General features: G+C 35.1%; 1 protein-coding gene across 5 annotated transcripts in view; it reads left to right on the top strand.

Moving 5' to 3' along the window:
• Nucleotides 1-15,003, top strand: part of TTBK2 (tau tubulin kinase 2) — an 81,564-nt gene that overhangs the window by 8,892 nt on the left and 57,669 nt on the right. For all 5 annotated transcript variants that reach the window (XM_027706966.1, XM_027706970.1, XM_027706959.1 and 2 more), the window contains exons 2-3: nt 10,557-10,716; nt 13,936-14,083. In XM_027706966.1, coding sequence (XP_027562767.1) covers nt 10,648-10,716; nt 13,936-14,083 — 217 coding nt within the window. In that variant the 5' untranslated portion in view covers nt 10,557-10,647. The remainder of the gene's footprint in view (nt 1-10,556; nt 10,717-13,935; nt 14,084-15,003) is intronic.

Below are 15,003 nucleotides of genomic sequence, written 5' to 3'. Positions count from 1 at the left end.
GCATGTGAAAATTTGCATTTGAATGAGAGGTGCTGGAGGGAATAGAAAATATAGGAAGAGTATTATGTGTGGAGACACTGAGACTAGACACTAAACCCAGCATAAAGGGGACAGTATGCGGAGAATAGAAGTTGAAACAATAGAACAAATTGTGCTTGAAGATTGTGAGTGCTTCTTGCATACAAGGATTTATAATATTTTTTTTTCAAAACAACAACCTCACATAAGTAGCAGAAGAGTTTATTTGAGTTGAATTGGTTTGCTTTATCATGTCATTCCCACTATGTTAGTTGGTCAACAGTTTTAAGATTGTAGCTTCTTTTAAGTAACTTGCAAAAGATTATGCAGAAGATTTTAATTCAAGTTACAGCTCATCAGTTCAGATAACTTGAATTTATGTTACAGGGAGCAGAATTTCTTTGTCTTCTCTCTATCTTTCCAAACAAGATAGATGAAAGACTAAAGATCTGCATTAACAGTAGTCATAAGTGGATGCCTAAGGAAAAGTACAAAACCAGAGATAATATAAATTATAATTTCCTCTAGTACTTTTTCATTTTCTAGTAAGGAACTTCCTGAGCTGAATATACTTAATATGTATTTTCAGTAACCCACAGCAGTTTTTTTTCTTTGTGTAGTTAATCAGTGTCCACTTGAACCATTGTAAACTTTTGTTATTCACAGCATCCCATTGGCAAGAAGTTGCACATGTCAGTTTGCTCTGAGTTTGGCTCCTGCTGACCTACTTTGATATTTTTTGGTTTCCTTATTGAATGACATCATGAATAGTTGATTCCTAGCCAACCTCTCCATGCCCCTAATGATTTTGTAGACCTCCGTCAAATACCCCTCTCTACTCCCATCATCTCTTGAAAAAGATTTTAAGTCATTACTTCATGTGGAAATTAGTGTATATCTTTGATTATCTTGTTCCATTTTCTGAACCTTTTTTTTTTTTGGTCAGGTAGGAAGGACTAGAATTGCATACAATACTTAAGGTGTTAGTGAACTGTGGATAAATACATGATCTTCATGTTGTCATCTGCTTTTTCTGAATTCTTAACATTTGATTTTTTTTTTTTGGACTGCTATTTAGCACTGAGTTGCCATCTTTTGTAATTGTATATCAGAACACCAAGTTCTTATTCTTGATTGCTAATAGTTTCTCACGTTTAATGAGAAGGTAGGATTATTTTTCTGATATACGTAATTTGACATGTACTTACACAGAACCTCACCCACCATTTTATCTCCTGGTTATACACTACTGTGAAGTCACCCAGCAGTTCCTCACAGTTGTCCCTCATAGAATTGCAAAATGGTTTGGGTTGGAAGGGACTTTAGAGTTGGCAGGGACACCTTCCACTAGACCAGGTTGCTCAGGGCCCCATCCAATTTGGCTCTTTCTTTTGAAGGAGCATTGTGTTTAGATACCCAGGGAATCTATTCCAAATTTGAAAGTAGAGCTGTTGATGATCCAGATGGAAGATCGTGAGTCAGGTTTTCTATATGTGAAAAGTTTGTGGAAAAAAACCATTTTTATTTAATGGAACCTGAGTTAAAAATACAAATATTGATCTTCCTAAATGATAGCTCATCAGCCTAAAAAGGGTAGCTCTGTGTGCTGTAGTGTGTATTTACAGATGATCTAGATAAGGTGCAAATACTGAAATTACATAGTCTGGTGATACAAGGGTATTAAAATTAGTAATGATGAAGATAAGGAAGAGCTGGAGAAAGACCTTGCTACTCTGAGATAGTGATGAATGACAATTATCATAAAAGCAATTCATGTAGGCATAAGTAATTTTAAAATTTACAGCAATTAACTTCTTTTGAATGGAGTCTTGCACATTCTCTGAAAATAGCAGGTTAGTCCCCAGTCTCCACATCTCAGAGGGGACATAGAACTGGAAGAAGCATACAGATGATGGTCAAAATCAGTGAAAGACTAAATAGTTGGAAGAGGTAAATAAGGAGGCATATGGTAGCGGTGTATTCGCTGTGTAGGACTGAGAGGTGAACAGGGAACAACTGTACACTGCCTTCCTGTACAAGGGTTAATGAACTTCCAGTGTAACTAGCAGAAAACAAATTGGAAACAAGGATACTTTTTCCCACAAAATGAAGTCAAGTTACAACTTGCTTGCAGTAGAGGTTATGGGTGGTAAAAGTTTTCATGGGTTCAGAAAAGCTCTAATGAACTTGGAGATGAAAAATCTTAAATACCATCTTTGTTTCTGTGTTTTGTGTCCCAGCTTACTATATCCTCAGAAAATATTCTGGGAAGTCTGATTATATGCTTTCTGTGTCCTTGTATTCTTCCCTAGACATCAGTTGCTGGCAATAGTCAGAGACAGGAGGCTGGGCTAGGTGGATTTTTGGCCTAATGCAGCCTGTCTCTGCTTGTGATTAGCTGCCCACGCTATCTACTTTTCTACTGTCTAACCTAATTTTTTTCTGTTGCAAATTAAATTGATATTTTTGGATTTGTACCAACTTCAAATGCCTTTGCCAAAGTTCCATTTCAGTTTTTTAATACCTGTTTTCCATTTCAAACCTTGAAGGACTTCTGATTAGGAGCTCAAGTTTCAGTTGCTGTTGCTTGAAGCCAGCTTCAGCTACAGCTACAAAGCAAGTGCATGCTCTAACCAAGCCACATTGTTGACTTGAGTCCCTGTACCTTTTTCAGCACCAATATTTTTTTAGGGACAGATTGGTCAGACAGTCTTAGATGAGCTACCCATCTCCTTAGTTGTTGTGTACTGTACTTCTAGATTCAATATTTTCAGAGCCCATGTGATCATTGTGGAATATCCTGTGAACAAGAGAGACTCCCTGGCACTGTAGAGAGCTCTTCTCTACAGCCATGCCAAACTGAAGGTAAAGTAATAACTTATGCCAGTCTGCTAGCAATACCTCCTTTATGTTTATTTAGCTGCCTCAGTGCCACCTTCCTTCAGCACAGCCAAGCACCAAGCCATTTCCCACCTTTCATGTCATTTGGCAGTTCATAAGGACGCACTTCATGTGGCTGTGCCTTACCCATTGGTGCGAGGGATGCTGATATCAGTGCTGAGTTTCCTTGGCATGAGAGTTAGCACAGGGTCTCTGTGTTTGTCTTCTCTTTGTGCCTGACTTCTCTAATACTGTTGATTTACTGCTGGAAAGTACAATTCTTCTTGAACATACTGAGGTGTCTACTGCATAAACTGTAGTGTGGTGGTGTGTCTTTCCTCCTTAACTCTTTCAGGGATTGCTGCATTGCGTGATAGGATGGCCAGTCTCCTCATTGAGGAGGCTGGAGCCTGTCAGAATTTGGTAGATGTCCTGCACTGTGTGGACTCCCTCAAATCCCATCTTCCTGTTAGCTAGGCTCTTTTGGAGGCACCTTGCTTGCTGTAGCAGTTACTGACCTCATTTTACACATTGGCAGAAAGGAGAGCTACTGTATTTAAGGAGATGTATTTAAAGTATTTAAGAAGATGGAATACCTGTGTATGCACAGCCAATGCCCTCTCTTTATCCCAATACTGCAGCAGATTTAGAGTTATGTACCCTAAAGATAAGAGTGCTAAGAGGTTAGACATTACAGATTGAAAAAAGATTATTTCTCTCTTTTCTTGTATTCTGCTTAGTAAACTGTCAGGCCTCATTCACCATGTTTTTGTCATGTGACATATCAAGGGAATTCTCAGGTTTTGTTAGTGAGGTCCAGGTTGCTTCATGGATGGAGCTTTAGCCTGGGCATGATACAGCGAATGTAGTCATGTGGCTGCCAGCTGGGCTGCTTCTCTGCTGCTGGCAGCCTTGTTGATCATTTGACAGTGCAGACAGCATTTTGCTCTTCACATGCCATCTATCTGAATGTCTCATCAAAGTTTCTCTGCTAATTTTCTTGTATTTTCAAAAAAACTAAGTGTTACTCCCATTTATGTTTAGAATTAGCCCTGAACTTGTTTGGATGAAGCATTTAGCAGTTAGTTGTATATGTGCCCTCACATCATTCTTGCACAGTCCTTAGCAGCAGCTCTTCTTCTCTATAAGGTCTGCAGAGCAGCATATCGTTTGCCTTCTTGTCTTCTGTAGTTGTGTGCTATATGCATGTGTTGGGTGTTTATGTTTTTCCTTGCTGAGAAAATGGATTTATGAAAAAATAGAAATAGTATTAGTGGAAAGGGCAATAGTTCAGACCATCTTAAAGGATCAGTTTATGTTATTCCTTTGTATGCAGTTGGTGACTTTGATGGCAAGCTATTAATATTCTTGAGTTTATCCTAAGATGATGACTGACTATTCCAACACTTCAGAAAACTAGAAATAAAGATTTTATTTTTGCTGATAAATCCAGACTATAAGTAGATTGATATTATAATACTATGCCACTGTTTTAAAATACCTTAATTCTTTTACTTCAAGCTGTCTTTCTTTAAAACCACACTTCACTATCACTTTTTTACAGTGAAAATTTTACAAGGATCTTGAAAAATAATTATTGTAACACTGTATAATTTAGGTCATTGCCAAACTGAGTTTCCATTTGCATGTTTATTTGAAAAAGACTTTTGACAGGTAAAACAAATTCTTATAGCAAAACTCCCTGCTTCTAGTTCCAATTAGGTTTGTTGTAGATACCACAATGCCTATAGTGAATCTAAGACACAGAAATACAGCTTTTTTTTTTGTGTACGACACTATTAGGGTTTTAAAATTAATTTTGGAGTAATTAATAACATTTCATGAACCTCTTTGTGATTTGGAACTCACTCTGAGTTGTGGGAAAAAATTGAGAATAATACAATGTTATTTGAAATGAAGTTAACCTTTCCAAAGGGTTAGGCTTCCACATTAGGATTAAAGGCTCTGCATCTGAGGTTGAGTTGAAATTTGAGTTGAAAGCACCACAGTAGCTCAGCCTTTCCCTGTCCCTCAGAGCTAACTTCCATTCTTTCTCTTTTTCTGACATAAGTCTTTGTGCAATTGTGTGACAGATCAAATTAGGACATTAAGTCACACATCTGAAAAATACCATGGCAAAAATATCATGGATTAAATAGGGTTTTTGATTTATGACTAATTCTAATTTTCCCTGACCAAAATGTTCTGATTTTCTGTGGGTAATAAATTGCATTCTGTGTTTCTGATAGGAGCCATAAACATCTGGTCATTCCCTGTCATGCACATAAAGATGCTTTCCTTTCTTTATGGCAAGATATTGAGTACCCTTTATCTCAGTTGGTCTGATCAAGAAACATATTGAAGTTTACTTCAGTGCAAATGCTTTCAAGTTCAATTTAATTTAAAGATGTTAATTCTACTTTGGACTTGAAGAGGAGTTTGTGTGCCTCAAGCTTGTAGGGATTTGCCACATGTATTAGTGTGTTTAGAGAAAGAAAATACAATCCTCTGATAAACTTGCCTTACTTGGGTTTTTGCAACATTTTGGTAGTGAATTCTTTTGCAAACTGAAAATAGTATGGTAGCTTGAAATATGTCTTTTTAAAATAAGACTTGAAACTAAACGTTATATTTTTAACTCTGCCTTCAAACTGCGAAAATATTGCCACTTTTGTAATAACAACATATCTGTAAGTGCAGAAGTTGCCAGAAGGAAATATAGACTCTTTGGCAATAGCACACAAGACAGCTGGGAGCTTTTCACACCTGGAATCTGCAAGTGATGATGAGTATTTTGGCACTCTAGAGCTTGGGAAAGGAAAACCTAAAATGGCATTGGTAATGTGTTGAATTTTTAAAAAGATTTTCTTCACAACCAGTGAAGTTGGAAATTTAAGTCAAGGTCTTAAATTTGTTTTCTTATTTATGTGGCGAATGATGTTGTTCAAAACCCCAGATTTTAGTAGATGTATTTAGAAAATATTCAGGTTTATTTGTAAGGTAACTTTCTAGTTTGGATGTTCAAATAGACACGCTTAATACATTTCTGGCCTTGGAATTTACAATTTCAATATGTTCTTAGCATTTCGAAGACAGTGGACTTTATCATAAAAGTAATGGAATTAGGAACTTTGAACTTTTCCTGCCCTGATTTTTCTCATTATGCTGAGCTGTTAAAATTTTGTTTCTTCCTTAAGTTCTTCTGCTCAAAAGTAGAAAGTACAGAAGTGGAAACCATCTTAGGAAGATTCCAGTTAATTTACTAGTTTCTTAAGTGAACTGAAGGCTGGCAGATAGAGCTCCTAATAAGCATAGAGAGTTTTTAATAGTAAAATGTTGATATTATTCCATAGTGGAGGCAAGAGGACATGTATTCTTTTATACAGAACAGAATTAATCTTCTGTGCTTACTTGCTTTGTCCTGGAACTTACAGTACCTCCATTCAGCCAAAGTTGTCTGTGCTACATTCTCAATCTTAGATCTGAATTTAAACATTTATGATGGCTGGTAAACAGAGATTGGCTTCAGTTTAGGGCTATCTCTAAAGAAACTATATACATCCACGCAAATGACATGAAAAGATTGTCTTTTCTTGCTGAGCTAGAATCAGCTATTACAAAATTGACTTTTTTTTTCTGCAAGTTTTGCACTATTGCTTTCTAATAGCATATAATCTCTTATTTAACTTGTTTGGGATAAATTAAAGAAGTCTTTTGTGGGGCTGATGTGTAATTAAAATCAGTTAAGTGCATAGAAGAGTTTTAAATAATAGATGCTGTTCGTACAGTATTCTGGATATTAGTACTAATGCTCCCTTACCTCTTCTTATGTTATACTATGATTAATTCCTAGGCTAATGTTATGGAACAGTCTATCCTTATTGTGTTGTCCTAGTTACTCCATGACCTGTCATCTGGAAATAAATTTGACACAGGGCTAATTGCCTTTAATTGTGGTAATGCTGCTATCTTCAAAAGTTCTTCTGAAGTGATAAACTGATCTGATAAGGCAACTGATGAGTTAATGAATACAGAATTTTTTGAGACATATTGCAATTAAAATGACTTACTTTTTTAGGAGAATTTTAAAGTGCTCATTGTGCTGAAAATAACTGTGCTGCCACCTATAAAACTGTACTGCTCAAGGATTCATCTGCTGAATGAGTAAGGGAAAGCTTGCACCTTAGCTGTATACCATTAATTATTCATCTGCATCAGTGGAATACAGAACATACTGGAGCTTTCTTAAATTGTTTAACAGCATTGTAGGCTGTTAAAGAGCTGTGCTGAAAGCAAAGTATTTCAGTATTTCAGTTATACAAATGGAACTGTATGTACTTTTATGAGCCATTAATTCATCTGGAATTTGGAATGGGTCAATCTGAATTTAAATTGTTCCAAATTCAGAGAAATTTCACTTTCAATCTTGACCTGAGCACCACCTCCAAAGAATGCATATTTATGTCTGTCCAAAAGTCCTTTGAATGTAGTCCTCTCTAATAATGTCCTTTTCTTTTTCCACATAAATTTGATCGTAACCTAGATTGCACTTATTAGAATATGTGTTATCTGTTTTTAGGTAAGGTACATAAAGATATTTATCTACTGCAGTACATCAATAACAGATTTTCAATCATACAGTGTTAAGGTCATTAGAGAACACATCAGAGCAAGGAAACTCAGTCTAGATCAGATTGTGAATAATGAATGGTTTATAGAAACCATGTGCTTGCAACAGTGCCTGGGTGTAAGCATGGAGGTGTATAAGTATCTGATAAAGTTGTGATTTAGCAAAAGTACAAAGCAGTTTCAGATTTAAATTAGAGAAAGGACTGCTATTGCAAATAAATAAAAAAACATCTTTTCTCCATACTAGATATTGGTGAGATAGAGTGTAATTCAGCGTGGATGTCTAACTCAATGTTGCTGACCATACCACAAGAATAATGTGGAGCAAGGAGAGGGTTTTCAAAGGAGAACCATGTAAAAGACCCATGGGATAGGAAGGAAGGCTTAAAGCTTAATTTATTAATTTAGAGGAGGTTAAAAAAATGTTTAGATGTTTAAATGAGGTGAAATTACTGGGAATGGAATTTGGTTACCAAAACCATAACCAAGTCCGGTGGTAAAAAACCTAAAATTAGACGTATTCAACCTTGAAGCAAAGCAAGTTATGCGTATTGTGAGGAAAGGAACATACTGAAACATGTTACCAGTGAAGTTAGGGGACTATTCGTTATTTGGACTATTAAATTAAATTAGTGTGTGCTAATTCATTGAAGAGGGTGGAGTTATGTGGCCTGATCATTTAAAAGTATGGGCCAATTTCAAGCTTTCTGGCCTTCAAATTTGTCACTGAATCCTCCTGCTTTATTAGGGGTCTTGAAGAAAACAAGATTCTTCAAATTGACTTCAACATGTTTGTAAAACTTCCATTTTTTTCAAGTAAAATAACACTTGCACTTGATTATTAAGCTTCAGGAGGAGTTTAGTACCTTGTCTTCCAAGGCTCAGGAGGCAACTTTTGCTGGTGTTTTGTTGCTTTGAATACCAGTTACTGATGATATAGAATATATGTTATTGCTTTGTAATGATACAGGATGACATAGTGAGGACTTAGTTTATTGGAATAGGATTGAGGACTTGTGTATAAATGAAGATTTTGTTACCCTGACCATACAGATGTTACATACAGTAATACTTCTATGACAATTCTTAAAATATGGGATATTTATGTGGATATATGTATTATACCTTTGCATTCTGGGCCTTGTTGCTGATGCTCTCTTAATAAGCTCCAGAATCCATGAATGAATAGCTCTCAGAAATGTTTGTCAGAGCTGTGACCATAAATTGTAACTTGAAATGTATTAAAAAAAACCAACGTATCAAGTCAGGAATCAAATCAAGTCTGATAGCAGTATTAGCAAAAAACTCTAAAATGACTGTGAACAGGAGTGAACAATTTATTTGGTAAAGACCACCACTTACTCTGATGTAACTGGCGGGTGGTGGAAAGAGAAGCAAATGTTTGAGTAAATGGAAAAATGACTATGTGCTGTAAGCATGTAATTTTGGAAATAGACCTTTTCCCCTTCATCAGTACCATTGCATTTTGTCTTTGACTTACTTAGTTCTTGACTGTGTTATGATAATTCTATTGGAAAGGGCAGTAACTGTGGTCAGTGGTTAGTAATGTTAAGGGTGTTCGCATAAATGACCAGAGTTCTTTTTGGAATTTTGACCTTATCTGCAGGGGAGGATTTACTAGCACTGGTAGAATTTAAATTGGTTTAGTTTAACTTGATTAAATTGCGGGATGGATGCTGTTACTCAGAATACACAATCTTAATTTGGTTCCCCTCCATTTGTTTGAATTAAACCAATTCAGGCTATGTATCTGAATGAGCACTCCTTTACAGGGATGTAATCCACTCTAATTTGGTATAAATTTTATCCAGATTAATTTTTCTTCAGAGGGGTCTGTTTTGTTTGGAGTTGGTTTAAATGTTAGAATGTACAGTTGAAGCAAAGAGGCATAAATATAATATGAAAAAAAAATATGAAAGAATATGGAAAAAACCCCCACAGTTACTATCATGTTAAACAAATGTTTGTCTTAAAAGCCAAGTTGTTTAAGCAGCAGAGTGTTTTTTAAAAAAAGCATAATTTAGCCCCAGTAGTAAACTTGGCATTTAGCCACGTGGAAGGCCATACCGTTAATTTAAATCAGAATGGGTTTACCAATTTTGCGTATAATTTGTATGTTGATTCAGGAAGAAAACAATTGCTCAACTTACAGTTGATGCTATTTTGAAAGTGATAGAAATAAATCCAAAGCAAATACTGTTTTTGAAGAATACTGTCTTTGGATAAGAGAGTTTATACAAAGAGTTGCATTTGTATAATTATACCAGTGTAACAAAAAAGCACAGTTCTAGAAAAGCTTCAAATAATTGAAATAAGCTTTTAATTGGTGATAGAAGTTGCTGATGGGAACTATCATGCATATTTTAATCTCAAAAATACAAATTTTTATAATGCTATATAAAATTCATTTTAACAATGATTACTGAAACCAGAAAATTAAAAAAATAAACTGTCAAAATTACTGAAGACAAGTTTTTTTCCTTTAGCTATTTATAGCCTGACATAAATCAACAAAATTGTACTTAAATGTATTTAATCACGAGTAATCCTAGCTGTGTAAAACACATTGTAAAATGTGGAGTAGTCTGTATGCAGTGCAATCCCAATTGAAATATCTATTTTTAATGTTGTCATTTTTTGGTTAATATTATTTTAAGCTTATTATATATTACTATTAATTATTTAAACAACTATTTGGTAAATAATTAGATTTAAAAAGTTGTTATTAAAATTAAGTTTAAATGCAATTATGCTTTGCAGCATTTTGAAACTGCTTATTTGCGGAAATGTTTATATTTGTTTGTTACATTTTGAGATTGGAATTGGAGATTTGAGTGAGAGCAGGTAAAAAACTTTTTTCTGTCCTGGAAGGTGTTTGTCTAGAATTTCAACACTGGACACTATGGGATACAAAAACTAGTTTAGGTGCTGGATGAGAAACAACTTTTTCTGTATTTCATGTTAGTCTGTTAATCATTGAAATCCCATCTTCTGCTCTGTTTCTGCAGTGACTGGTTAAATGGAAGCCACTCCTAGGATCTGGATGGTTTCTACTGCCTTAGACTTTGCATAGCAGCTCCATCACCTCAGGAGGTTGCAATGAGTGGAGGAGGGGAGCAGCCTGATATCCTCAGTGTGGGAATATTGGTCAAAGAAAGATGGAAGGTGGTGAGTATGCCTTCCTGCAATTCTTTTTCTTCTTTAAAACATGTTTTTTAAAAAGAATTAGATTGTGCTTTGAAATTGGTTTGAAAACTCTTGTGAGATGTATTTTGCTTAATTGGTGATTAATTCACCATTAAATGGTGAATGTGTTTTAAAACCACTTGTTTCTCTTATCCTACTTTTAAAAGACGCTATGGGGATTTAAGGTGGGTTATTTTTTTTCCTGGTAAATACCTAGGGAAGCTCTTAAATCCCAATTTAGTGCCTGTTCAGAGCACAACTAGAAGAATCCTGTTAGTATATTGAATCTACTCAAGCAGTGATTATGTCACTCCATTTTGGAGATCAGTCAGACACCCTCGTGAAACTAGTAAGTTTGTGAGACATATGCCTGCTTTATATGAAGGTCTTTCAGGACCTTGCTGCTCTTCCTTTTATCTATTGGATTTTGTAGCATAGATATATTCCTGGCTGATTTATATTCATTTGACTGTGTGCCAGCATTGGCTTAACCATAAATAGCTCTGTTTCCTTTTGGTGTTCATATCCTTGATTTTCATCTTGAGGAAAATAGTACCCATTTGAAACTATTTTTGATGGGGAAAACAGGCTTTCTCATAGTTCCTTCTCCATTTCCCTGATGACTTTATTCTTTTTTGCTTAAAATTAAAAAAAAAAGGTAGTTCACAATAGAGCATTTGGAGTATCTCTGTGTTTAGTAGGCTGTGAATGGATTCTGGATCACTTGCACCATCTTTGCTTTATATTACTCCCATATTTCAAGATTTTATTTAAACTGTAAGAAGGAACATAGAAGATACAGATTCATCATTCATTTCAACTGTCTCCTGTTCTGTCTTCCTTTTAAATGGGCAGGAAACCAATAGCTTTGTGTAGGAAACCTTTATATTTCCTTTTGTGTAAATAGAACCTAAAGAGCTATCTCTGGAGTATAAGTATTTGTAAAATACCTTCTTATATTTCATCTTAATACTGCATTGAAGAAAAAACTAAAAGCATAGTCATGAATCAGATTAAGTAGAATGAAATACCATTAATAAATAGATACCAGCACACTAATATATCACCATTTACAAAACTGCTCAGTTGTCTGATGCATGCAAATGTAAGTCCTGTTTACTTCAAGTTTGTTTTCTTTCCTGTGTAATGTAGACTGATGATGAGATAGGTGTCTTCTGGAAAATGTTGAGAGTAGGCTGTAGTTCATCTCATATGATTGTACATTTTCTCTTACGTGTTTTCCAGTTCAAGTATTACAGGTAGAAAAGTGCCAAATATTTCCTGTGGGTAACTTATGCTGAAGACTATAGTCAGATCAATTCCTGTGTTTAATTTTTGAAGCCTTATTAGTAGCTCATAGCTCGGTCAAGATAACGGTACTACCAGACCAAGAGGTGGAACAGAAAAGTGCAGACTTCAAATGGCCAAATGAGTCACAAAACTACATCTTTGAGAGATACACATTGATAACATAGAATTTTTTTTTAAAATGTGTATACATATACGTAATTCTGTTTTTCCCAGTATTTAGATGACAGATCTCTTTCCTTTCTGTAAGGACTAGCACTGCATACATTAAATACATCTAAATGTAACCAAGGTATACTGAGTATTTCATGGGACTTGAAAGGTTACTATTTCTCACGGTTTGTCGATATTATAGCATTCAGCCTAGATTCTTGAAAGATGTAGGCTAAAGAGAATTGATCTTAAACCTGGGTTGGTAGGATGCATGTTACCCTGCTTCAGAGAAAGTATATAGCCTGTGGAGAAGAGGAGATTGCATTTGCTAGCAGCTAGTGTGCACTAGAAGGAAATAATTAGGTGAGTTAGTTCTGTAGATCTGAAAATGTGGTGTGCTGTCTATCCTGTTTTAAAACTGGCAGTGAATTGTCCAGAAGTGAGTAATGCAGATAATGCTACCTATCTTGGACCATATTTTCCTCATCTTAAGAATACTGAAATAGCCGTTGTTTGCAAGACAGAACAGGTATGATGAAATACTGAGTATTGTTGTAATAATACAGAATAAAAATTCTGTGCAATGAAAAAGGCAGGTAAACAATAAGAGTATTTTATCTGTTACCTTCTTCCTTATTCGTGGGGACCTAGGGTATTTTAAAAAACATTTTTCAGTCAGATGTCTGATTGTCTGGATTAGGAGACATTAGATTTATTTTCAGAATCTGAAGATAGGTCAGCATATTGCTGCTCTCTAGAACCCCAGAATGTTTAGATGACATTTAGTACAGTGTAGTCATATAAAGTTAGTAACTGTATGTTTTCAGATGACGTTTTGAAAAACATGTCAGTCTTAGGGTAAGTTCTTTTTGTCTGCTTTTCTGTTTTAATGGTTTTAGAATGTTAGCTATGGGGGAGATAGCCATATAGAGGTATTACATGAAATAACATGGACATTTTTGATTCTGAAAACCAGGCAAGTGTCTGTTTCCTGTGAACACTTAAAGCAGAGTGAAAACACAATTAGTAATATTTGCTCTGAATGTAGTGCAAACTAATTAATGTTTGAGCATTCTTTTTACCTCTCCTAGCACAGGTGAAACTTCCCGTGCTGCAAGTTTCTTTAATATGTCTGTTAATAAGAATGGTATTGGTGAACCATTCAAATGTGAGTTACATTTGAAATGTGTATTCAAAGATAATCTTAGCCATTTCGTATAATTTATTGATGTAGCTGTTGTGTCTTAAGTTACTTCATATAATGGAAAACGGTGTCTCTTTTCAGGAGTCCAAGAACTTGTATAACTTTAGTATTCAGTGTGTGCATTTCTGAAAAGTGAAGAAGATGGCGTATTTTAAAAATGTCACAGTGCACTTGTATTTGAAGGTCTCTGGGTAGTATGTGACTATTTGAGGAAAGACTTTATTCAGCATGCTGACAGCTCAGATTCATGCTGGGAATACTAGTGCACTCTTCTGTTGTGTTACATACAGGAAGTTTAGTGCAGATAGAGATCAGGTGTGTTCTCTTTCAAACTGTGGTTAGCCATACCTTTGTAGATTATTCAGTAGCTCTTTTATACTGTACTGAAGGATATGATTATGTTACTTTAAAATCTATTTGTAATACAACAGTGTTTGCAGTATGACAGGCAGTACAAGGAAGGATTGATGTTTTGTTTCTTTTCTTCTCCCCTCTTTAAAATATATTTTTGTTGTTTCTCCCCCCACCCCATATAGTTGAGGAAAATAGGTGGTGGAGGATTTGGAGAAATTTACGATGCACTGGACTTGCTTACTCGGGAAAATGTTGCACTGAAAGTCGAATCAGCTCAGCAGCCAAAGCAAGTACTGAAAATGGAAGTAGCTGTGTTGAAAAAGTTGCAAGGTAAGGCTGTACCTTGGATATGCCAGAAGCAGAATGTCAGTGTGTCTTCTTTCAAAAATCATTATAATCTCTTATTTAGTTATATTATAACAAGTGGAGTAGAAGCTCTTTCAGATTCTGAAAGTCTTGCTACAATTAACTTTTTATTTGATTTGAGATGACATGAAAATAAAATGAATTCTAGTGTCAAAATGGGAAACATTTTAAAAAAAATCCCCATGAACAAACATAACCTCCAACTTTAAAGTACTGTAACTTGTAGGAAAAAAGTACTGACATGTAAAATCCTGAAATACTTTTAGGGATCAGTTCCTTGAATCAGAATTTGAATAGTCACTTTTTATATACATTTAAATACTTTATTGTCTGAAGCTATCAATACAGAGAAATATGCAATTACTTCTCTTCATTGCTTTTCACAACACAAGATTATTGAAAGATAGCTTAAAGGGAGACTTTTTCTTTAAAATCTTTTGTTTTTAATCTGGAAGATTTTGAATAATACATGTGTTCCTGTCAGCAGCCCAATTTTTCCAAACTCCTGGTTTGAATAAAACAAAATCTGGATGACATATGGTGCTGCCTAATGTGCTGTAAAGGTCACACTGCAGCAGTAATTGACAGCCTCTATAGATTCAAGAGGCAAGCATGTCACATGTTATAATGTTAACAAACTGCTCCTACGTTGGTCTGTTTAAAGAATTTCACAAAAAACATCTAGTATTATATAGTCGAACAAGGAGATTCAGGGACTGCATTTTAGTTTTGTTTGAATTTTAGAGTTTCTTGTCCAGAGATGAGTAGTAAATTTCAGTATTGCCAATTGTAAGTTTAGAAAACATTTGTCAGCATTCTTGAAAGAAATTATCTTAAAGATAGTGAGTTTTGAATAATCAAATACTCTGTAACTCCAGAGTTTT

The sequence above is a fragment of the Neopelma chrysocephalum genome, unplaced genomic scaffold, assembly GCF_003984885.1.
Source record: "Neopelma chrysocephalum unplaced genomic scaffold, ASM398488v2 Primary Assembly neopelma1_24, whole genome shotgun sequence".
Lineage (NCBI taxonomy): Eukaryota > Metazoa > Chordata > Aves > Passeriformes > Pipridae > Neopelma > Neopelma chrysocephalum.
The sequence above is the reverse complement of the archived record's forward strand: the minus strand, read 5'-3'. Positions and strand labels throughout refer to the sequence as shown.